General features: G+C 43.7%; 1 protein-coding gene across 2 annotated transcripts; it reads right to left on the bottom strand.

The window, feature by feature from the left end:
- Positions 1-6,975: 6,975 nt before the first annotated feature.
- On the bottom strand, positions 6,976-24,194 carry LOC147902047 (uncharacterized). Of its 2 annotated transcripts, XR_015541017.1 has the most exons (5): positions 23,780-24,194; positions 12,700-12,749; positions 12,381-12,433; positions 11,350-12,278; positions 6,976-6,992 (listed from the first exon to the last, which is right to left on the bottom strand). XR_015541017.1 is itself a non-coding variant. In XM_087374939.1 (4 exons), the coding sequence occupies exons 1-4, from the start codon at positions 23,935-23,937 to the stop codon at positions 11,832-11,834; spliced, it is 708 nt and encodes a 235-aa protein (XP_087231065.1). In that variant the 5' UTR covers positions 23,938-24,194; the 3' UTR covers positions 11,298-11,831. The 2 variants fall into 2 exon arrangements, 1 of the variants encoding a protein (XP_087231065.1); XM_087374939.1 differs by lacking the exon at positions 6,976-6,992 and having other exon boundaries at positions 11,298-12,278.
- Positions 24,195-25,216: the final 1,022 nt, after the last annotated feature.

Genomic DNA, 25,216 nt, shown 5'->3' with positions numbered 1-25,216 from the left:
GAGGCTAGTGCTCTTAGGCGGGGTGGCTGGGGTCGATGGTCTCCTCAGGGGGCAATCCTTGAAAAAATGCTCCAATCCGCACCCAACACACAAGGGCATGGTGCATGTTGTCAGTGGGACCACCAAGGTAAGATCCCTACAGGGTCAGTCTTTTAGAAAATGTGGTCCTTGGCATTTAAATCATGACACATAAGGGTTTGATGTGCCCTTATACAGGCATTCACTTGCCCTGTGTGGACCTTGGCAAGTGTAGCATTGGATTGGGGGCCTTTGCGCCATGTTCATATCTCTTGCTCTTGCATCCACATGCGTTATCTAGAACACCAGAACTTGTTGATCCTCATGTATGAGGTAGTGACTTATGATACCACCTCCCTCCTCCCAGGGTAATAGTCATGGTGCCTGTGCTCGTGATCCGACTCCTCCCAATAATCACTAGGTAATTCCTCCACCAACACCTAGCTGCCCTAGAGTTATACAGAGTAGGGGTGGTTGTAGACCCAGTATAGGTGGCAGTAATGGATCTTGTTGTGCCCTATATTGCCCTGGATTGGCTAGAGGGACACCTTGTGCATTCATTGGGTTGGGTGGGGCTATCAGGGCTAGTGGGGTGCTCATTTGATAGATCAGTTGGGGAAGGACCTTCGGGAATTAGCATTGAGAGGTGTCATGGTTTCCCCATCCATGGCAGTGTGCGTAGTAGAGTGCTTGCCTTGCTCTGATGCGAGGGGACTCATTGGAGGGGTGATTGCCATTGCATACTCCATATCAAACATTGTCCCTCCTAGGAAACAAGTGAGGGTTTCCCAGTGTTTCCTTGGAGGATCCTGACTTCCACTGTTGGCCTTGCTGATTCAGTAGGCTAGAGGCCAACTCGCTCATATCCAAACCCTTAGGCTCATTGTTCTCCTTCTTGATAGGCTCTGTACTAGACAACCTTACCGATTGTGATACCTTAGATGGGGTGGTTGTTTTGTCAAAGACAACCTTATCAATTATATTGTCACTTATACGAATGGCTACCTTGTTGCAGAGCTCGAAGAATTGGGATTCATAACCATTAAGTAGTCATGCAGCTTCGAGTCTACCAATCCGATGAGGAATCGTGGTAGCAATCATTCGTCACTCATCCTCTCATGTGGTTCGCAATAGGAATTGAGGTGTTTGATCTTGGCGATGTAATCATGGAGCAAGTGCAATGCAAAAGCATACCTTGAACTCCTCGACAATGATGCCAAAGATGTGTAGTCTCGGTGGAGATACACATGTCATGGGGATCTTGAAGGAATGCTGATGGGGCCTCCACTCCAAGCTACTCCTTGTGAGAACAATGTAAAGTAAGAGCCATCCGCAAGTGTCACCCAAGCGGCTCTTGGATTGTTGCAATGTGTTTGCACGAGAGAAAGAGGGAAAGGGGAGAGGGGGGAAGAGAGGGAGAAGGGTAGGAGAAGAGGGGAATGAATGGGGATGGAGTTGCAAACACAAAGGCACTACAAAGGAAACAATAGAATACCCAAAAACACTCTTGGAAGAGAAGAGGGAGCTTGTATTCCAGACTTATGCATCCAACAATGAAGACCAAAGTCAACCATTTGGCCTTTTGTACAAGTCACCTTTCGAAGGGAGGGCCAACTCTTTTCCTTATACCCATTCTCTCTTATGTCTATTTTGTTACAATCACTTCGGCCCATCTAGTGCCAAGGCATTCTCTCAGCCTACTCTTTGTTTGTAAATGGCCCTTGTGTTATCTTTATATGGGATCCAAATGGCTCTTCTATTATCCTTGCCAATTTGGATGATCCCAGTGACTACCTCGGTCCTGAGCCATTTGTGGCTCAAAACCCATAGGGTTTGGATGGACCAGATCCGGATGTCAACAACAGCGTGTTGGGTGTACTTGAGTCTTGTTGTATGTATGGCTGTGTGGGAAGTCGGAAATAAGATAGTGTTTCAACAGGGAGTCCTGGCAAAGTGAGTCTGCCATTATGGCAATGATTAGGGCTGACCTAAGAGATTTGAGTTGGCTCACTCAGGAAAAGGACCCAATAGTGATTCATTACTTACAAGTGGTCCGATATTATCTGATGAATGGGTAATGTGCTTGCTGCTTGCAGTGTGGGTTGTGAGCAAGTAGCCCCCTTGTTGGTCAGTTTTTGTATCATGGTCATTACTTTTTGTTTGGGCTAACCACCCAGGTCCCACATAATAAACATGGCACTTTTTGTTTTAAAAAAAGAGAAGGAGGTCTATAGTACTAAAATGTTATCTTGGATAGACCTATAAGGCCTTACTCGAGTCCCCAATAATTTTAAAATATGACCATTTGAAGCACTAAATCCCTCTTAAGAGAGTATATAATTATACCCTTCATGATATTGTAAGGATAACTTAGAAATTGGTTCACCTTTTCATCTTTTATGCTTATAACTTGAAGCCAAAAACAGACAACGAAAAGATGATTAAGAAAACTGAGAAAGTGATTTTGAATAATAGGATTGCATACAGCCATAAAACATTAAACAAGATGACATTTTTTTAGGAAACCAAGAAGAAAGTGGTTCCATCCGAGCTATAGTGGTGTCAAAGATTTGAAAATTCTATCCACGTACTCATATCATGGTGATGGGTTTGATGTATGGAAAAAGTTGCATAATCCTATCACAAACAGGGGCAAGGGTCAAAATAGTTTGCAAAAAGACAAAGTGTGGTAAGCACTTGCTCCCTTAGTACCTTTTTGTTGTAGGACACTAATGTTGACAATTTGTTAGTGCTATGAATCTTTCTTCCATTAATGCAAAGATCAATTGGGAAAAGAATCACTTTACATGACACTTAGTATTTGTTTATGTAGTAGTTCAATTTCTCATGATGTTGCACGGTTTCATACAATATACTTTGTAAACTAGTAGCAAATGTTGTAATATCATGCACCATACATGGCATGGAATCACAACAGACTTAGAGTGTGGTCAACACAAGTAAAAAAAGGGATCTTATTGGCAAGCAAGATGTGTGTATGATCAACTTGAATGAAGAGAATAATGTATCATTATTCACAGGAAAGACAACAATATGCAAGATGGCATGCATCCTACCATAAGGAGGACCATTTCACTTTTTAGGTGGTATCCAAGCCTTATTTTTCCTTTAGGTTTTGCAAATTTGAACATATACTTATAGAGGCAATACAATACATTTTTGCAATCATCTGAATGTTACAATTTGGTAAGCCATTGCGATAAAGTGGAAAACACTTGAAAAACCTTGAACATAATAAAAAAAATCACAACTCTTTGAGTACACATATTTTTAAGTCCAAAATGTACGACCACTAAGAAGTAATAATATGTGGTGCAAGAAGAATCCTTTTAAGTAATGTTCACTCTAGCCTATGCATTTTGTGGCTCATTCCTCTGGCTTCCTTTTCTAGCCTAAAAACATGAGAGTTAGTAATATTCCTCTTAATAAGAAAAAGGTTTCTAGCACCACACAAGTATGAATGTAATTGATAAGATTTTGTTGAGAAGTTTCGCCCATGTGTATGAAAAAGCAAGTGAGTTAAGGTTGCAATTCACAAGCCAATCCGAGTGATGTTGTGGTTGGTAGTCTTCATCGTTAGAGATTGGCTTAGGATCCTTAATTTCATTATCTCCACCATATAACTAGGAGAGAACTATAGTTTGAAGGCCAACATATGTAGAAATAATATTTTGATTCAATGTCAAATCAAGGATGTCCTTTCCCTAGTAAATTAACTCCCACTTGCCATGAACAAAAATTGTCAAACAAACAACTTGGAATTGATAATTTGTATTTTTTAAAAAATCTATCCAACATATTAAAGCTATATGGTGTGTAATGACAAATTTTCCCAAAATGTAGCATCCAAGCACATCATTTGTTATAGTGCATCTAAAGGAAAATTTTTGTAGACCTCATTGACTTCCAAGTGTAGGAGGACATTGATGACGAGATTTTCTGCTTTAGTGACACTAGCTCTCTAATGTGGGGTGGTATGGGATATTTGACCCACGGTTGAGAATGTGACACCATGATCACTAGATATTTTTTTTAAAAAATACTTGGTGTTGCTATATTTCTTCTTGACTCCTAGTGTGATACAGGCTATCACTTTGATAAAAGCTAACCTAAATTTGAAAGGAGAAGGAAGGGTTTTGTGAAAATCTCTCATCTTTTTTACTACATGTATATCCGCTATTGAAGTTTTATGGTAACTTTTAATAAGTTTTTTGTTCAATCCAAATGTGATAAGTCTTTTTCTATATACTTTTGGACAAAAACTAATGGTTCGCCATCCCATTTACAACCTAAACACTAAATTAAACCCTTGAGCATTATGATGGTTGGGAGGGGCCAGGGGGTGGGTGTCTAGGTATGCTATGTAGCACATAGCTCTTGAACCTTGCTTGTTTTATGTCTATAGTATGATTTAGGAAATGATCTTAGAATCATCTAGGTTCATATTCTTATTACATTAGTAGACACGAACTTGACCTTGTAAATTACATCTTATTGATAGTATGATGATCCTTTATATTTCGATGAGAGCTATTGGCTTAGTAGATCTTGTTTCTACAGTGGATTATAGCTTGGATTTAGAGCATGTGGGCTACCTTTTTTAAAACCTTCCTTTGAGGGCAAGGCTTTGTCATGTTGTTGAGTTTATGATTCACCTTTAGTTTAACAATAACTTAATAGAAAAGTTGTGTGTGCATGTGCACCCACACACACATTTTGCACTATTGATATACTAATGTTAAAGTTTGCTTTTGTGGGTTTGCAAAAGGCTAAAGACATTCTTTCATAAACCCCATAGTGGGGATAATATTTTTGTGATAATAATGATATTCTTATGTAAAAGTATATATGTTTGCTTTGCTTGTACTCCACTTTTCTTTAATTTTATGTTATAATACCTTTGGAGTAGAGATTAGCACCCAAGCTGTTTGAATTTGATAACCTATAGATTGGTCGTGTTAATGATATGAACATTTTGACCAATAGGAATTTATTATTTTTGGACACTTTTTTTTGCTAGTTCAATGTGTTCAAATGACCTTCCAATATGTTGATTCATATTCTAAATGTGGGTATGTATGTGCAATTTGTCCTATAGATGTAATGCCAATTTTCACCCTTAAATATTGAGTTATGTTACAATAGTTTGTATAACTTTGGTTACATTGGGATGATTCGACCTCATGAGTTTTGCACTATCTATGCCTTAAATAACATGAAAGAATATTGTTTCCTCATAATGACTTATCTAATGGGAAACACGTTCTACCATTTAATCATTGGTTTGTCAAAGCTTGTTGTATACAAATTTGAGCATTAAATGCTACATTTGATCCACATGGAATGATCTCTTAAGATATAAATACTTAAATTGGACACATATGACCTATGTCTTGGCATACTGGTTGATACATATTATGAAAAGTGGGATAGATAATGTAATAATATTTGCAACACAATTCTTTTGAGGGGACCACCAATTTTGGCATTGTATGGACTACCTATGGTGTGCATTGGATGCCATATAGGGAAAACATTTAAGTTTCTTCTTTTAAAAAATTACACATATGACCTTATCTTTGGATTAGCTAAGGGTATCTGTTGGGACATTGGGTAGACATGGAAATAAAGAAGGATACAGTAAAGAATCAAGCTCATAAATGCCTTCTCGAATTTCCCTCGATGATGGCTCTCAAACACTCCTAAACGATGTCTTTTTCATAACAAGTAAACAAGGATCACAATGACATGAAATTGGCCATATATACACCTTGCACAAACCTCAAACGAAATTTTGTTGCCTACCATACCCCCACATCTCGAATCTCATTTGTTATCCTTCAGACTCAAAAAAGCTCATGATTTGTAATTGATAAACTAAGTTGCAATCGTCTTTTTACTTTTATCTTCTCTTTGAAATCCCCCCCCCCCTTCTCTCTCTCTCTCTCTCTCTCTCTCTCTCTCTCTCATCTGTCTTTCATTCATTTTAAAATATATAAATAAAATTTAAGATTGGACGTATTTATCTTGTGTGTATGTTGCTGTAATATGTTTTCTATATTTTGAATTGTGAATGCATGCAACCTACGTGGTAGTCTGAAGAAAACCACAAGTTGTTTTTCTTGCCATGGCTTCAGCTTAATATTTTAGGACATTAAAAAACGTATTTTCCTTCATGCTTTAAGCAATTGTACTCCACTTTGATTGTGCATGCTGAATTGTTTCATTATATTTTACAATCCCCAATTGATATGAGCCTCCTACTTTAGAGGTTAAAAGATGAACTCGCATGTGCAAAAGTGTGCGGTATGCCCATTCAAAAGGCATTGTTCTTTCAAATGTCTGTAACCCAACTAATACGAGCCTCCTACTTTAAAGATTAAAATAGATGAATTGGCTTGTACATCACCAATCATAAGGATTTTACTGTGAGAAGTGCAGCGGATCTAAATAGAAATTGAGAGAGAGAGAGAGAGAGAGAGAGAGAGAGAGAGAGCAAACCTCACAAACAAAAACGAGGAGGAGAGAGCATGAAAGGAAGTAAGTTTATTAAAGTCTTCAGAGGACCAATTGGCCTATGAGATTGCAAGAAACCTAAGAGGAAGAAAAAAAGAAAGAAAGAAAGATGTATTAATGTCCACAGGAGGCCTCGCGGGCCTATGGGACAAAGTACACAAAAAAGTGAACTCATACAAGCCTTAGTGGGCTGAAGCAAAGGGCACACTAGGATCCTTGTTGAGTACTAATCTATGCTGATCATGACTGCTCTCATGTCGGCTAGCTGCTCCTCCACTCCACTGTGTCCTGGGGCTGACTCAAATGTATAGAAGTCTGAGACGCGTCGCTGTGCCCGATCATCCTCTGTCTTGTCGTGATCTGGCCATCCCTTGCTGCTCTATGTCCTATCGTGGTCGGGCCATCCCCATGCTCTCTGATCTGTCGCAGTAGTCTCCCTGTGCTGACGCATCTCCATCAGATAATATACCTTTGTAAGACTAGAATAAGTCCAATCATATTTTTTGTTATTCTAAAGATAAAAAATCTACACAGAAAATAAAAGAGAAAATAAAAGAGAATATGAAAGAGAAGAAAAAAGAGGTAAACAACTTTTAAGCAAGACATACTTAGCAAGCAAAGCAACACTTATGTCGTCATCAGTGCCCAAGCATAAGCAGCTATACTGGGTTTCTAAAGACCCAGATACAAACCTAGTCATGGAAATGGATCAGTTGTGATAAAGGGCCGAAGCCACTCCCCTCCAGGTAGAGACAATGGTAGCGCCCCCGGATCTCGTAGTAGGCTGGGCAAACACACAGAGAAAAGAGAGATTGCAAGGGATCTAAGGACAAAAGCCCAAAACCGTGGGAAAAGCTCTACGGTATATACACACAGCTGCCCAGTACTCTGATGCAACAAATGGGGGCAGGGGGCCCTATATATAGGCAGCCACCCCCTCCCTAGTCGATTGGTCTACTAGGCCAATGAGCAGGCCTGAGGTGGGCCGACACACCACCTCCTAGGACCGAACCCCCCTACAGCCCATGGGGCTGGCACACAACCCTGTAAGAGGGCTCCCCTCCTACCTATGGAGTCAACTTAGCAGCCCTAGGGGACAACCCCCTCAACCCTATATGTAGGGGCTACCACGTAGCCCTAGAGAGGCCTCAACCCCTGACTCTAGAGCCGGTTGGCCTGCCCAACAGGGCCGACCAGGCTGCTTCTAGCTTCCTGCCCTATAAGGGTTGTTGCACAGCCTATAAGGGCTGAACTCTCACCCTCCATGACCCGACTAGTAGGCCTAGGTGGCCAACTAGCAGATCAGCCCACCTCAGCCTAGAAAAGGCCTCCAAGGGGTGGGTCAACTCCTCTATGAGTGGCCATGAAGGCCCCCACATCTGGCCAACATGAGGCACCTCATCAGAGACATCCGACACGTCTAGATGGACCCCCAAGTGGGGTCTTCACAGTGGGCAGATCTGGCCTCAGCCCTACCCTATTCTACCCTCACGGGGGGTGGGCACACCCACAACAAAGGCCTTCACTCAACCTAACCTAACCTCACGGGGCGGGCACACCCACAAGCAAGGCTCTCTCTCTCTCTACCATGTCACATCAAGAGATGTTGACCTCCAACACTCTTTCTTAGCTCCTAGATGGAGCATGATCTCTAGGGAGCTGGGTGTGCCGCGGGAACAACTGGAGGAATGTCATTTGATGGTCCGTTGCTGAAGACCGCCCCACTGGTACTGTCAAAGAAGCCCCCTCTTGGCACCAACCATCTCTGCACGATCACCGAAAACCTGGTACTTATCTCCCAGGCCACAGATGCTAGGCCGTCTCGTCCGGTCTGATACTGGTACAATAATCCAACTGATATACTGCCCTCGGTGCAAGGTCTGCTTCCCTACATGGGCACCTATATCTCAGAGCTATACATCCCCCTTTGAAGCCCCCTCTCAAGTCCAAACTGGTACATTGTCTCCAAATCGATCAACCTTTATGCTCCAAAAACTATGGGCAAGCAACTGCTCACGAGGATTAATCTACTGTGTCTCCAGATCGATGAACCTTTGTGCTCCATAAACAATGGGCAAGCAACTGCTCAAGAGGATCAATCAACTGTGTCTAGATTCCCGCGCTCGCAATCAACTAACCCATCCGGATCTCCAACAACTCATCTGATAATAGCTACAGCAGAACACAAGGAGACCCCCTCTGGATCCACCAAGTCATGAGATCCAAAAAAAATACATACTTGTAAGATACTGCCACCTGAATCGGCGGGAACAACTCTTTGTGGCTCGAGGTTCTACCTAAAAGCCTGCCTCGATCAAAGGCTCCTTCGCCCCACTGCACCTATATGGGAAGTCCCACTGCCACATAAATAAAGCGTGCAATCCTCCATCTGAAACCAAAAAGCCTGCTGGTAGCACATTCTGCCCCGTGCTACTAAAAGGTTGGAACAATCAATGTGATAGCCACAAAACCTTCCTTCTGCTCACTAATCCTTTGAGAACACTGCCGCTAATAATGACCTTTCTGGCCACAATAATTACAGGTACGTTAGGCCTTGAGTGCCTCCCTTTCCTCAATTGTCATAGGTACGATCTACAAATCTCTCCTCTTGATTGAGCACCATCGAGACCAGTTCCTCCTAGTCAACATATTCATTCTTCCACTAGTTATCAAGGACGAATAAAATGCAGCGTATTGAGAAGATAGTTGGGACAACAATGTTATGGCCATGTCCTTGAAAGATATCACTTCCCTGCCTGGAGGACCTCTTGCTAAAGTTCCTATAACTAGTTGATGTCCTCCCGCATCGATGAAGACTTCTTGGGATCCAACAATCTCATCTGGACTTACAAAGAGACCATCTTCATGGGAGGTGTTCGATTGTACAAGGACGCCAAATACTCCCATATACTTTTGGCCACCGTCATATGCTTCACATTATTAATCACTTGAGGAGTACAGTTTAGAAATAAGAACGACCTCAACCCTGCATTGACACGGTCCCACAGCTCACACAAGGTCTTGGCCTCCTCCTACTGCAAGATCCCAAGGTTGGTTGCAAGGGGATCAGGCCTGTCAACTCCCACCAGTGTGAAGTCTGACACATGATAGGATTGCAGCACGGGCTCCATCATCACCCGCCAAATACCGTAATTGAGGCCATCCAATTGACAGTCAATCGGGAACATGAGCATTTTCACCTTCCTCTCTGCCATCTCAACCAGGGTGGACATGTCAGAGTAAGGAGGAAATAGAACTGCAAGAACGAGTGGATGGGAAAGAAGGTAGAGAAGGGGAGTGACGGAAGAAAGGAGAGGACAGGGCTGAAGATGATGAAGATGCTTGGAGCCTAAGTACCTTCACACCTTCACTGTCCCAACGCTCGAGAACTCCTCTCGGAACTAAAAACACCCTTCAAAAAATTTACGCCTTCAATGACAACAGTACGGTCCACACCTCTGCACTCTCCTCCTCACGAACACCTCCGAACAGCAGCCCTAAACCTCCTCTCAGTTTGCTGGCTCAACACTCCCTCCACTCCTCAGTCTCTAGCCAACCGTGGATCTGATACCATGTGAGAAGCACAGCACATCTGAACAGAAATAGAGAGAGAGAGAGAGAGAGAGAGAGAGAGCAAACCTCACACAAACAAAACTGGTAAGGAGAGGAAGAGACAAGAGAGACTGCAAGGGATCTCACGTAAAAACCCCAAAACCATGGGGAGAACCTCTGCTGTATACAGGCACAACTGCCCCGAACTGAGATGCAACAAATGCTGAAAGAGGGGCCTATATATTGGCAGCCATCCCCTCCCTAGTCGGCTGGTCTACTAGGCCGACCAGCAGGCCTGAGGTGGGCCGACCCACCACCACCTCCTATGGCTGACTCCCCTACAGCCAATGGGGCTGGCGTGCCGCCCTATAAGAGGGTCCCCCTCCTGCCTATGGAGCCGACTCAGCAGCCCTAGGGGCTGACCCCCTCAGCCCTATATGTAGGGTCTGCCACGCCGCCCTAGAGGGGCCTCAACCCCTGGCTCTAGAGCTGACTCGCCTGCCAAACAGGGCCAACCAGGCTGCTACGGCCTCCTGCCCTATAAGAGCTGCTGCACACAGCCTAGAGGGGCTGACCCCCCACCCTCCATGGCCCGAATAGTAGGCCTTGGTGGCCGACCAGCAGGTCGGCCCACCTCAGCCTAGAAAAGGCCTCCAAGGGGGGGGGGGGGGTTCAACTGCTCTACGAGTGGCCACGGAAGTCCCCGCATCCGACCAGTATGAGGCACCTCATCAGAGGCTGCCACATGGCATCCGACAAGCCTAGATGGACTCCCAGGTGGGGCCTCCACAGTGGGTAGATCTGCGCTCAGCCCTAGCCTACTCTATCCTCACGGGGGGCAGGCACACCCACAACAAAGGCCCTCACTCAGCCTAACCTAACTTCTCACAGGGTGCAGGCACACACACAAGCAAGGCCCCTCTCTCTACCATGTGACATCTGGAGAAGTTGACTTCCAACAGTTGCATCCTACACAATCCATGTTCTATGAGTAATATTATTATATGCAAGACCCTATGAACCAACACAATTTTCACCAACTTGTTTAGATGTGCAAGTGCAAGTGCAATGTTAGTTTGTCAAAATAAAACCATTCATTATGGGGCTCACTTACTTCTCAATCTTAGTCCATAGACATGCAATATTTTAGACAATCTTCCTTTCTTTTTCATATGAAAATGCACCTAGCAGTGTCATTTGGTCCAAATGTCAAGCCTCTAAATCAGAATTTGATGAAAATACCCTTCCATAAAAGGTGACGAGATGTTCAACCCTTTATTCCTGGTTCAGGGCTGCAACAACAGAGCTGCAGGAGGTAGTCTCCACTTATGCATTCCAAAGCAGAAACCTGCCCAACAAACAATGAATCACTGGATTCACAGTTACCTACGCTATTCTGAAATGCACAGGACATAAGAAAAAAACATCTTGAAAGTCTGCTAAATCTTAGGTAGATACATAAACCTGAAAGTCTTGTAGAACAATTTATTTGAGAAAATGCTTGTGCAGAAATGCCACTGTTCCCCAAAAATTAGTACTTCCTCAATCACAGATCATAAAGAACAATGTTGAACCCCTTGACGAAGAACCCAATGCCAGGTTGCTGGGGACAGGGAGACAGGTCAAAGAGTTCAAGAGCATACAAGATTGAACTGTGACCGTACTGTCCCCTTTGAATTGTGCGACCTCATTTCTTATCAGGATTTCCTTCATGCTTTGACGTGTCAGGCCTCTCCACCTTCTTTCTTCTCTTTGTGAGAGACATTTGACTTGGAATCTGACTCTAGTGCTCTTGCACTGTTTTGATGCTTTGACGTATCAGGCCTCCCAACATTATTCTCATCTTCTTTCTTCTCTTTGTGAGAGACATTTGACTTGGAATCTAACTCTGGTAATCTTGCACTCTTTCTTGCCTGTGCGTCTGTCAGTGTCTCTAAGTTCTTTGCTTTTGTAAGCTCCATTTCCCTGATCTTATGCTCCATTGCATCCAAGCGTTCTTTGAGTGTTTGAAGCTCCTTGGTGCTAGCAGTCTCTCCCTTCAGTTGATTGTCCCCTGCCTTATCAACAGGAGGCTCAGAATCTAGAACAGGCGTTGGGGTAAGTTTAGCAGAAGATCCTCTGTTTGATTCCTCAGCTGTTGATGCTTTGGCCTTTTCTTCAGCAGCTTTTATCTGGTGAGTTAATGAATCAAAAGCGCAATATGAGTTGGATAGTTGCAGGAAGATGCTTCACATATTATGATATGTAATAGGATGGTGTTACTTAAATTTCACCTCTTCCAGTCTTCTCATTTCATGCCTTGCATATAGTGCTGTCAGATATACAGCTGGCAACAATTACAATTATATCAGTCCATGACGAGGCAAGACATATTCCATTTAAAGAACGTAATGTCAATTGCAAGTGCACGTCCATACAGACACATAGCGATCTACGAAAATAGCCAATGGGTCCATGAGATCTAAACACATAAAAAGTATAAAGTGCTATGGACGACTGTCAATGAGGGAGAGAGAGAGAGAGAGAGAGAGAGAGAGAGAGAGAGAGAGAGAGAGATTGGAACAGAGCAACAGGGACATCAGCAGAGCTTACCCAAAGGAGGCAAGCAAGCCATGAAAAATTGCCACAAATGGAAGTCGAGCCTGGTCAAAACCAACACAAGCATTCAGCCTTCTAATTACAGAACAAGACACCTAGAAATGTGAAGAACTGAGGATTCGACGTGACTTTCTGGCCACTTTCAAAAACAAAAAACTTATTATCATATTAGAGGAATACAGAAAATATTTTTGCTAGTAAACTATTAACACTTATATATACCTTTGTAAGACTAGAATATGTCCAATTATACAAATTTAGATTTTTTGTTGTTCTAAAGACCAAAAATCTACACAGCAAATAAAAGAGAAAACAAAAGAGAATAAAAAATAGAGGTAAGCAAAAACTTTAATGAAAAACAAAAGGAAGACATACTTAGCAAGCAAAGCAACACTTATGTCGTCATCGGTGCCCAAGCATAAGCAGCTATTCTATTATCAGCATCTTTAGATAATCAACCCCAACTATCATCTCTCTCTCTCTCAAACACACACACACACTCTCTCTCTCTCTACATGACCACAAGCATGACCCTACATCCTCTGCATGAGCTCCGTACTGTTAAGCACAGCAGTACCTAAGTACAGAAGGCAAGTAAACAGTGGATGTCTACTCACAGAGGAGGTAACAAGGAGTGTCCAAGGCCACAGGCACATTGTTCTAGAGCGAACGGCCTATGTGCCTTTTTCTTCCCTCAGGAATACAATACTTGCAGGTACACAATGCCTCTTTTCTCCACTATCAAAGGCATGGAAAGATCTTTTGAAGGTCTTTAACATTGGAGTGTCTCTCTCATGGCAGCCCCATTAAAGAGAGCTCTGTCTGACAAGGATGCTGTTGTACCACACCAATTGGAAAGGCTGGGTGGAATTGAAGCAGAAAACGAAAAGCTTATTGATGCTTTAAAAATGGCAAGAGGAAAGTAAAGGTAGTAAAAGGAAATACACGCATGCCAATAGATGGGTACAAAACTGCACCACGACTTAAAGAGCAATAATAACATAAGAATTGAGGTTCTTAGCACAACATCACAGCTCGGGAACAGACCATCTTGAGACACCAAAGCAAGATTAAGCATGCTGTTATGCTCTAGCCGAGATAGCATGACCTCGGAAAGATCGGTGGGCATTTTCTCTTAGATGACCGACTTTTGTAATATTTTATGTGCGTAAATAAAATGGTCAAGGGAAGTAACTGCCAAGGTCCTAGGTGAGGGTGTATTGGCATCGACAAGGTGGTTCTAAGTGCTCAGGCCTAGGTGCACCTAAATGTGTAATAATGCCAAGGGGCAAATGTTTTAATTGTGCCCCAAGAGAGGGGTAAATGGTGTACCAAGCTAAAGGTCTAAATTGTTGACATGTGGTAGGAGGGAACCATCTAGGGAATTGTGGGCTTGTGGATAAGCATGAAGGGAATGAAATTACGTATTGTGTGCGCATGCTATCCATGAGAGAGACTGGGAGGATATTTGGGATGCCATTGTCTGTGGTTTTGCCTAGCCCGTGATAAGACGAACGTAAGTGAGAATAGTAAAGACCTTGTCATTTGGTATCAGAGTAGGATTTCTGTATTAGAAGATGCCTTATAACAGATCATGAACTAGCAGCTTCAAGTGAACGCTGGTCAAAATGAAATTAGAGAGATCGTACAAGCCTTGTCGGCTAGACCATCTAGAAATGAAAAGGGCAAAGCTCCAGCAGAGCCAGAGCCCAGTATACACTCATCAGAGCGTGCGAAGGTCAAGGTACCTAATATTGCTAATTATAGACCGAAAAAGTACGCTGGTCAGATGACCGAGCGCAGTTCTGATGTGATCGAGGTTTGGTTACACAAGTGGGAAGAAGCCTTCGTCATTTGTGAAATCAGATCTGATCTAAAGAAAATCCGCGAGACCACTCACCTGTTTATTGAGGCAGCGGATAGATGGTGGATAAAGCAACAGAAAGATCAAGTTGCCCCTACCACCTGGGAAGGGTTTAAGGCTGAATTGAAGAAACACTTCCTTCCACCTGACGAAGAGTCCCGAGCTTGGGATGCTTATAGAAACCTTCGCCAGAGGAATTTGTCAGTGGCAGAGTACACTAACAAGTTCAAGGAATGTGTTATGAAAATAACAGACCCTCTCCCTATGTCAGTTCAGTTGAAAGACTATATCTATGGACTGAACGACAAGATTAAAATGGAAATTCGGGCTAAATATGTGACTACATTAGATGAATCTATTGCAGTAGCCCTGAACTATGAGGATGCCAGAGGTAGACCTAGTGGGTTTGTGCAGGCAGAGACTCAGCATGAGTACCCGAGAAAAGGGGGATTTCATAGGAAATGGACTTCTTTGTCAAAGACAAGTGTCTCGCAGCCAAGTGGCCAAACCAAGCAGGTGAAGCCGGTTGAGGGACAAGCAAAGACTAAGTATCACCCTTGGGGTGAAAAGAAAAGTAACTCCAATGGCAGCCTGGGCTTGGTCAAAGTCCTCGTTGACCCCTGAGTAAAATGAAAAAGCTAGAAAATAAGGATTGTGCTTCGGCTGCCTTCAGCGACATCAGTGGAAAGATTGTCCACTAAACAAAGACCCTCGCACGGCCAATATGATAATATCTGAATGCAACACAGAAATGCAAGAGAGTCCCAATGCGGAATACATGCAGATGCAATTGGCGGGACCTTCTCAAAGGTTAGTACCTGTGTTGTTAAGTGTGTCTGTTACTAAGTTAGTAAGCGGTGCACCTGATAACATCCTTTCAAAGCCCGCAACAACGGGGTATACGGTTTTCGATGAGCCCGAGTTAATTAAAATGAAAGGACAAGTAGCCAATCATGATGTGATTGTGTTGTTTGACTCAGCGTCAACGCACAATGTAATTAACTCGAAGCTCATTAAGAGGCTCAAGTTGAAAACTAGTCCGTCTGACTATGCTTATACAGTCAGGATGGCGGACGGAAGTTCAACTGAAGTATGGAACCAAAGGGTTACCCAGTTGGAACTTCGAATACAGGACTATGTTGAGAAGTTGGACTTTGAATTGACCAGGCTAGCTCACGCAAATATAGCCCTAGACATGGCTTGGCATTTTTGAAAAAATCCAGCCATTGATTATAAAAAGCATATTTACCAGTTCAAGATGAACGGGGTAGAATATGTTTTGCGAGGTGAAAAGGATTTACCTCGAGGACCATTGATTTCAGCCATGGAAATTCGGAAGACTCCGAAAGAGTTTCTGTGTCTGTGTATAGCATCAGTAGAGTCGATTGATGATGCATCGGCTAGCACTGAGGCTACCCAAGATGGGAAAATGGCCGAGTTGGATAAAGAGATATCGGAGAAGTTCTCTGATTGTTTTAGGGATGAGTTACCTTATGCGTTACCTCTAGAGCGGAATGTTCAACATAAAATTGAGCTTATCCCGAGGGCAGAACCTGTAAACAGACCTCCCTATAGATTAAGCTTTACAGAAAGCTGAGGTGCGAAGACAACTGGAAGAATACCTCAAGCTGGGGCAGATTCAACCAAGTTTTTCACCTTTTGCTTCACCAGTGATATTAAAGAGGAAGAAAGATGATACTTTTCGCCTTTGTATAGATTACAGAGCATTGAATAATATCACTATTAAGCACAGGTATCCGATGGCTCGAATCGATGATTTGCTAGATGCATTACATGGGGCCATAATTTTCAGTAAGATAGATCTTAAGTGTGGCTACCATCAGATCCGTATTAGAGCCGAGGATGTGCATAAAACCGCTTTTAGAAGCAGGTTTGGTCATTATGATCCAAAGATAGTGGCTGCGATACTGACTTGGCCAATCCCTCAGAGTTTGACCGCTTTGCGATCATTCTTGGGATTTGTCCAATTTTATCGAAGGCATATCAAAGGATATTCCGAAATAGTATCCCATTGACTGATCTGACCTCAGATAAAGTACCTTTTATATGGGGGCAGAATCAACAGGAAAGTTTTAACACCATAAAACAAGCTGTGGTCACAGGAACAATGTTAAAAATAGTTGATCCCCAGAAACCGTTGTTCCTTGAAACCGATGCAAGTGGCATTGCGGTAGGAGCAGTTCTCCTCCAAGAGGGAAGGCCAGTAGCCTTTGAAAGCAAGAAGCTTTCTCCCTCTCAACGGAATTGGCCAACTCATGAATTAGAGTTGTATGCTGTTGTCCATGCTTTGAAAACATGGAGACATTATTTGTATGGATCAGAGTTTTATGTGGATGTTGATCATGATACTCTGAAACATTTTTGTAAACAACCTGACTTGAGAGGCCGCCAAGCTAGGTGGGTAAAACTCATGCAGGAGTTTAATTTGATGATTCGGTACCGAAGAGGCAAGGATAATAAAGTTGCTGATGCGTTGTCACGCATTATGCATAACAGGAGTTTCACGGTGTTAGAGAGTGCTCTAATGGCCGAGATTAGAGAAACTCAAAAGGTGGACGAGTTTGTCCAGAGCCTATGGCCGAAGGCTCATATGTTAAAACCCGGGGAAAAGGATAACCTGGTATCCAAAAAAGGCCAAACTTATGCAAGATATGCCATAAGGGATGGTATGCTGAAAAGGAATGGCAAGGTAGTAGTACCTAATCAGAATGATCTCAGGCAGAGAGTCATTCGACAATGCCATGATAGCCCATGTGCGGGACATCCAGGAGTCGAGAAGACATATGATCTCGTGAAGCAAGATTTCTTTTAGCCAAAGATGAAAAAGCATATTCATGAATATGTGACACGTTGTTTTTCGTGTCAAATAAGTAAGGCAGAGCGGGTGAAGCCACCCGGACTTTTACAGCCCTTGGAGATACCACTAAGTAAGTGAGAGAGCATTTCCATGGACTTTATTGTAGGGCTGCCTACGACACAAGGTGGATATGATTCTATCCTTGTGGTGGTTGATCGTCTTACCAAGATGAAAAAGCATATTCATGAATATGTGACACGTTGTTTTTCGTGTCAAGTTCTACATAGACGAGCTCGAGAGTTTTATTGGGACACTCGCGGCCTCCTTGATTCAAATTCTCCTACGCAGACGATGTTGGATGCAATTCATATCTTCTGCGAGACACATGACTTGAAGGTTAACCTTGGTAAAACCAAGGTTATGATCTTCAACACATCACAAGCCACCATGCATAGAGAGCAATTCCACGCTAGATGGATTACTAGTGCAGGTTGCTACATCTTATACATACTTGGGGGTTCTTTTCTCCAACCCGATTTTCACGATTCAACGAACGATGCTGATCCAAGTAAGTAGGGGTACAATGCACTTGCTAGACTGGAGCAACAATGCTTTCACAAGATTTCTTTTAGACAAAGATGGAAAAGCATATCATGAATATGTGACACGTTGTTTTTCGTGTCAAGTAAGTAAGGCAGAGCGGGTGAAGCCACCCGGACTTTTACAGCCCTTGGAGATACCACTAAGTAGGTGGGAGAGCATTTCCATGGACTTTATTGTAAGGCTGCCTACGACACAAGGTGGATATGATTCTATCCTTGTGGTGGTTGATCGTCTCACCGGATTTGTTTATTAGACATATATTTCGTCTGCATGGATTACCCAAATTCATAGTGTCAGACAGAGATGTCAAATTTACCGGTCATTTTTGGACTGCGGTATTTTAGACACTAAGGATTGAGTTGGAAATGAGTAGTGGGGATCATCCAGAAACGGATGGTCAGACAGAAAGAGTCAACCAAATTTTAGAGGATATGCTTAGAGCATATGTGTCATTGAGGCAACATACATGGGACAAGTGGTTGCCATTGTTGGAGTTTGCCTACAATGATGGAAAACATTCCTCTACAGGGTTCAGTCCGTTTGAACTGAACTATGGTTATAGACCAGCGAATCCAACTATAGTTGGAATACCTCAGAAAGTGCCTAGTGCCGCGAACTTTGTGGTTCAAATGTGGGAGATGCTAGCACTTGCGAGAGCTAACATCCGCCAAGCTATGGATAGAGATAAGGCGTATGCGGATGAAAACCAATCCAATAGAGAATTTAAGGAAGGAGAAAAAGTTTTTCTCATAGTTCCTTCGCACTCTAAGTCTTTGACTGCAGGAGAGTGTGCTAAGTTATCACCTCGATATTGTGGGCCATGGTTAATTCTAAAAAGAATAGGCAAGGTAGCCTATAAATTAGAATTACCATCGGGGTGTAAGGTGCACCCAGTGTTTCATGTTTCTCGTTTAAAGAAATTTTTGCATACATGTGACTCACTAATCGAAGGTGTTGTTTTGTTTCAGGAGATAGAGGATAATACAAGACCCAAACCAACAAGAATCCTGGACCGAGGAACAATGCAAGTACGCAATCGGAAGATACCCACGGTGTTGGTTGCATGGCATGGTCTACCTCTATCGGAAGCTACCTGGGAATCCAAGTACCAGTTACGGAGAGTATTCCTAGATTTCATCATCGAGGATGCTGATGCTTGAAGAGGGAAGGAATGTTATGCTCTAGCCGAGATAGCATGACCTCGGAAAGATCAGTGGGCATTTTCTCTTAGATGACCGACTTTTGTAATATTTTATGTGCGTAAATAAAATGGTCAAGGGAAGTAACTGCCAAGGTCCTAGGTGAGGGTGTATTGGCATCGACTAGGTGGTTCTGAGTGCTCACGCCTAGGTGCACCTAAATGTGTAATAATGCCAAGGGGCAAATGTTTTAATTGTGCCCCAAGAGAGGGGTAAATGGTGTACCAAGCTAAAGGTCTAAATTGTTGACATGTGGTAGGAGGGAACCATCTAGGGAATTGTGGGCTTGTGGATAAATTACGTATTGGGATGCCATCGCCTGTGGTTTTGCCTAGCCCGTGATAAGACGAACGTAAGTGAGAATAGTAAAGACCTTGTCACATGCCAATGAAAACCTGAAAACCTAAATGCAAGGCTGAACTGCACTGGAGGCTAAAACGTCAATCCTAGAAAAGGAAAAGGCAGCTTTCCATGGAGGAATCAAAAGAGGTAAAGACAGCAATCTACCTTGGATTGGAGTACAAAGGACTCAGCTAGAAACACAAGGTTTATCCAGCCCCATCTATGCTTAAGAGGCAATGTTTTTGTGTCCACTTTCAAGGATGAAGTCAAAAATCTTGCTTGTTCGCGAGGCAGCAGTGTGGGCAACCTGATTGGTCAAATTTTGGAGACAACACATCCTCAGGTTCTTCAAGGCTCACATAGGAAAGAACTTAATACCTCATCATATCGTTCTAGCAGATGTGGCCTTCTAAATAGTGACCTCCTACAAGGAATCTTGGGTGTGGGCAATTCACTCTCTAGGAGGTCCAAACTCCCACGAATATCACGTCAAGTCTTCAAGCACACTTCACAATATATCTCAATACTCATACACCAAGTCATCTAGAGCTACGGACTTTATACATACATACACGTGTGTGTGTGTGTACACGCACACATCTATCAATCTATCTATTTGTGTGTGCGTGTTCGCGTGCACACATCTCTCTCTCTCTCTCTCTCTCTCTCTCTCTCTCTCTCTCTTCCCGATTTGCTCAGAGACATTGACTGCATACCACTCTTAGAGGATCAAGCCGCACTGATCACATGCTCTCTCCATGGGGCCACCCTACACATTTTCTCACACACCACTGGATCCACCGCTCAGCTCGGTACCCTGCAATAGCTGGTACGATGACAAGTGTAAGGCTTTATGCCGAGAACTCCGACTCGAAACTAAGCATCACCTTCCGAGTGAGGCAGAGACCATCCGCGAGTACTGTCGCCTCGTTCGCTAGACGAAACGAGGACTTAATAAACATTTTGTTTAGCAACTTCTTCTCGTGGAGGTTCCTTGAGCAACGAGCTCCATCCCCTCTCACGGACACCAAACCCTAGCACTCCTATGCAAGCATGCTGTATGACGTCCCTCACCAGCCAGCACCCGATCTCTCACATGTACCACGCCCCACTTCTAGCACACTTTTCACAGCCGATGGTGTCAAACACGCACCCCTGAAGCTTCACAACAGCCGAGCGAAAGATCATGAGGGCCTATGTACTGAATTCATTGCATATGGAGTCAACACCTTAGCTCCGATCTTAGCGAAGCTTTCAACGAAACAGCTGTGGGACTGCCCCGGCAGCCAACAAAGGCTGACTGGTCAAAGTTTGACTAGTCAAAGGCTGACCGGTCAAAGACTGATGGGTCAAAGACTAAGACTCCTGGTCACATGTACCACGCCCCACTTCTAGCACACTTTTCACAGCCGATGGTGTCAAACACGCACCCCTGAGGCCTCACAACAGCCGAGCGAAAGATCATGAGGGCCTATGTACTGAATTCATTGCATATGGAGTCAACACCTTAGCTCCGATCTTAGCGAAGCTTTCAACGAAACAGCTGTGGGACTGCCCCGGCAGCCAACAAAGGCTGACTGGTCAAAGTTTGACTAGTCAAAGGCTGACCGGTCAAAGACTGATGGGTCAAAGACTAAGACTCCTGGTCAAACTGACCAGATCAGTTCGGTTGGTTGACTGGTCGACCGATTGACAGAGTCAGCCTGACCCAAGTCCTATATAAAGGGCTCCTTGGGCCCTTTGCAGGCATTCAGTTCTGCTCCCACCGACAGCTCCCTGCCTCCAGCAAAACAGTCCCAACCTTCTCCTGGAAGGTCAGCTCAGTTGGAGGCAGCACGTGACTACAGTCCAGTGTCAATTCGAGGCACAAATCAGGTTGTTTCCGCAGTTCAGTCCACAGTTTTCCTGCAAAGCCATCCATTTTCTCTGTCGCATTTCTATCTCAATTCTCTCAGTTCAGTTTCTACTTCTTTCCATTCTCTCACTCACGAGGCACCCTGCAACCCTGTGGACAGCACTAGCCTGAACCTCAACCTCATAGAAGTGGTCCTCATCATGGGATGCAGACAGCATTGAGGCATTGGTCTATGGTGGAGCTGTTCCCAAGTTTTTAGGTCTTGCACCGTGCTAAGTTGCTCTTCATGATTGCATGCCTTGTGCTCTTCTGAAGAGTGTTTTTTCAGTTGTATTCCAGTTCTTCAAAGTAAAGTAAATTCCCCTACACAATGTTGGGGCCCAATTGGTTGTTGACCCTCTCTTTCTCTCTCTCTCTCTCTCTCTCTCTCTCTCTCTCTTTTCAGTGGTGTGATTTAAATATCTCGCATAAAGGTTTAAAGGTCTCACTGTTATTACAAGAACATTACCCATTGCATGTAACAGTCAGTTCGAAACGTCTTGAGTTTCTTTCCCGACTCTTTCTCAACACTGACCTTCCATTCTTTGAGCTTGATGAAGGCTTGATACTTCTTTGCAATGCAGTAGATCCATTCTAGAGGGAAAGGATGTGAGATGTGTTGTTAGTCTATATCAGATCGCTCAAGATCTTCCAAGCCTCAGCTGCTGTATCCACAAGCCAGATGTGGGATATGACCAAATTTGCGGTCATGCCAATTATCATGGAGGGTGCCTCCGCATCTCTGTATGTCTAATCTCACAGTGCCACAGGATCTGCTGGTGTCATGACACTTTTATTGGATCTGTTAAGCCTTCAAGCTTCACCTCCATTCCTTCGGTGATCTCCCAGATTAGCCTCGCAACCAAGTGACTTTTGAGCTTTACCTTCCAGCATCCAATTTCCCCCCTCTCCAAAGCTGGAATAGGCATGCGTGAAGCCATTTGCAAGCGCCTGAAAATAAGACTTGACAATCACTGAAGTGGTTGCAACACCTAAAGTAGAAAACTGATTTTTTCACCTTACTGAAATGGTGTCTCCTTGTTGGAAGGATGCTTCCTTCAAAGTGTTGGAGCAGAGCATAAGGATGCCAACTTTGTCTCTGACACCATGTTAGAATGAAGGGACTGCTTAACAGTAACCCTAACACAGCAGAATGATCTCAAATCTTCACTGACCCCTCTCAAGATAGATGCACTCACTCAAAATCCACAGAGAATATACATCATAGAAAGGAGAAGATCTCAGAGTACATTCATCCACAAGCGTGAGAACACTGCTCAATAATGAGCTGAACACATCCAGCCAGAAGATGCCAGGCAAGATAGCAAATCAAGGGAGATTGCTGAGAACTATGGAATAGAAAACCGTAGTCACACTCCTTCAGTCTGCAGGCCTGGGCTTCAATGGCTGTAGGAAAGTGCAGGAGTAAGTGCATATTTATACAAATCACCCGACGGGGTCTGCAGACAGGCTGACCCTATCTACAGTCTGCCCGACCTGTAACTGCCAACCTGCTTGGGTATTTCACTGCCCCCAGTCTGTGAACTATGCTGTTCCGCTGCCAGACCTATAAATAGGTGCAGGCAGTCCTGTCCAGAAGCCTATAGATGGTGCCACGTGCTGCGCAACCTTTGCTGTAGTCACCTTTAATGCAAGAGCCTCTGGATACTTCTCTAGACGGCCAATCAGTTGCCCTACAGGTATTACGACCTACCCTGGTCTACGGATCCCTTGTCCTCCTCATATGGGGGCTCACAGTGGATCAGTGCCCTTTCTAACAATACGAGACTGGAGACGTGTCCTTTCACCACATGCTTTTTCCTTTCTATTATAGACAAGTTCTGGCAGGTCTAACACAGTCCTAGCCCGATTAAAAACCACTCATCACACATCAAAGAAAAAAAAAACCAGCTCATCTTAGTCTGGTGTTGTTTGCACGAATTGTGCAATACCTGCAATCCTGCAACTTTTCAAATCTTTAGATCGCTTAAATTATTAACTGCTAATCATGTCTACCATTGACACACCAGTAACCACAATACGTCTGCAGTTGAGAAAGACAGCCTCCTTGGGAAGGAAGTGCGGTGGTAGCTTGGATAGTTCCACATGAAAATATTGCATAAGCTCTTAACACATCCCTTTCATTCAAAACTAGTCTCACGTGCCTGCGACCCTCATATGAAGCGTTTAGCAAACTTAGACGTAAATTGCAATAAGTTTCAACATGAATTCCGTTTCAGATGCCTGTTAACACGATTGGACTACGAGGTATGATCTCTATCAATGCGCATATTACAACCCAAATGCCATCGCATGCAGCTAACGCGCTTGGAAAAGCGGAGGTTAAAACTCACCCAAACTTTTTCTCTCTGGGATCCTCAGAGAAAAGAATGTCGGCGGCTTTCATGAAATCCATTGGCTCATGAGGAGGCTGGTTGTTGGGTTTCCCGGAAGATGTGCTGAGAAAGCGACGATAAGGCAGTCGAGATATAGAGACCCAAAACCTTGCCATTGCATAGTAACTCAAGTCCACCCAGTGAACACTACCCCAGCCAGAGGCTACTTAATAAGGCATTCAAAGTACTCGTGGTGTCTTCGCAATGTTGTCATCTATAAGGACTACAGATCCACTATGCTCCATCTTGAACAATTTGTGTCGAGCTTTGGTGCTGTTTTATGTTGCAATGCATGCCTACACTTTTCTTCTGTACACTTAGCTTTCGAGTGTAGCCTTCTCGTTTTGTCTCCTTGCCTCTGGGTTCTAAGGGCAACGTTTTTATAAGGGCAGCATGTTGGCAACATTAAGGACCACTCTTAGGCTGTGTTCACACTACCCCACGCTCGATCTTCCAAAACCTGGTGTGAAGGGCTAGTGTTCTAGTTAGCCTGCACATTCACACAAACTAGTGATGTACCCGTGCTTTGCACGGGCATTAACTGCTCACCACATCTCTCTTCCCAAACCTCCAATCTCTCTCTTTCCTCTCTCCAAACCTCCAATCTCTCCCCAAACCACCATCCTCTTGCCATGTCACCACCTTAATATATATAGAGATAGAGAGAGAGATATAGAGATAGAGATAGAGAAGAGATAGAGATAGAGATAGAGAAGTTAAGGTTTGCGTCCAACCTATGAAGGGTGCTCTCCATGGCCAACTCCTCTAACTGCTACATGATTTGCGCATTCCATCTCCTCTAACCCCTACACCAATCACATGTTGGTGACATAAAGTAGCAGCCTGATGACCGCTCATTGGGTGTGAACCACCACACCCTGTGGCCATACTCCAATTGTATTTCCCCTTCCATGGATGGGCAGGTGGTTTGAACCCACCCTTAGGAGAACTTTTAGATAGGTGCGCCGATAAGAAAGCTATCACTCGCTTAACACATCATGATTAGAGGTACCTGGCCATGCTCTTGGAAAGAAAAAAAAATGTCTTTGCCTTTGTTCTTCTTCTGCAGCGGCAACAAAACAAAATTTGTTTGTCTTTGTTCTTACGAGACAGGAAGCCTGTGCACGGAAGAAGGTAGCTTCTATGAGATGGGGGATTTGAGATAGATGAGAAGATATAAATGGAGTTTGAGAGAAAGAAGGCAAGTTTTATGTGGCTGAGACAACAAATCAAGCTTGGAAGATCGTAGGTGACTCTGTAAGAGAGAAGATCAGGAAAAGACCTTACGAAAAAGAGGGGCAAATCAAGGAAAAGCATGCGAAAAAGACTATTTTGATCGTTGTCTTGCAGGTCGCTTTTCACACCAAAAGTATTGCAAATCCTAAAAAAATTTTG

Source organism: Dipteris shenzhenensis, chromosome 5 (genome assembly GCF_047967505.1).
Source record: "Dipteris shenzhenensis isolate YYH24624 ecotype China chromosome 5, Dip_SZ_1.0, whole genome shotgun sequence".
Classification (NCBI taxonomy): domain Eukaryota; kingdom Viridiplantae; phylum Streptophyta; class Polypodiopsida; order Gleicheniales; family Dipteridaceae; genus Dipteris; species Dipteris shenzhenensis.
This window is presented reverse-complemented; position numbering and strand designations above follow the sequence as displayed.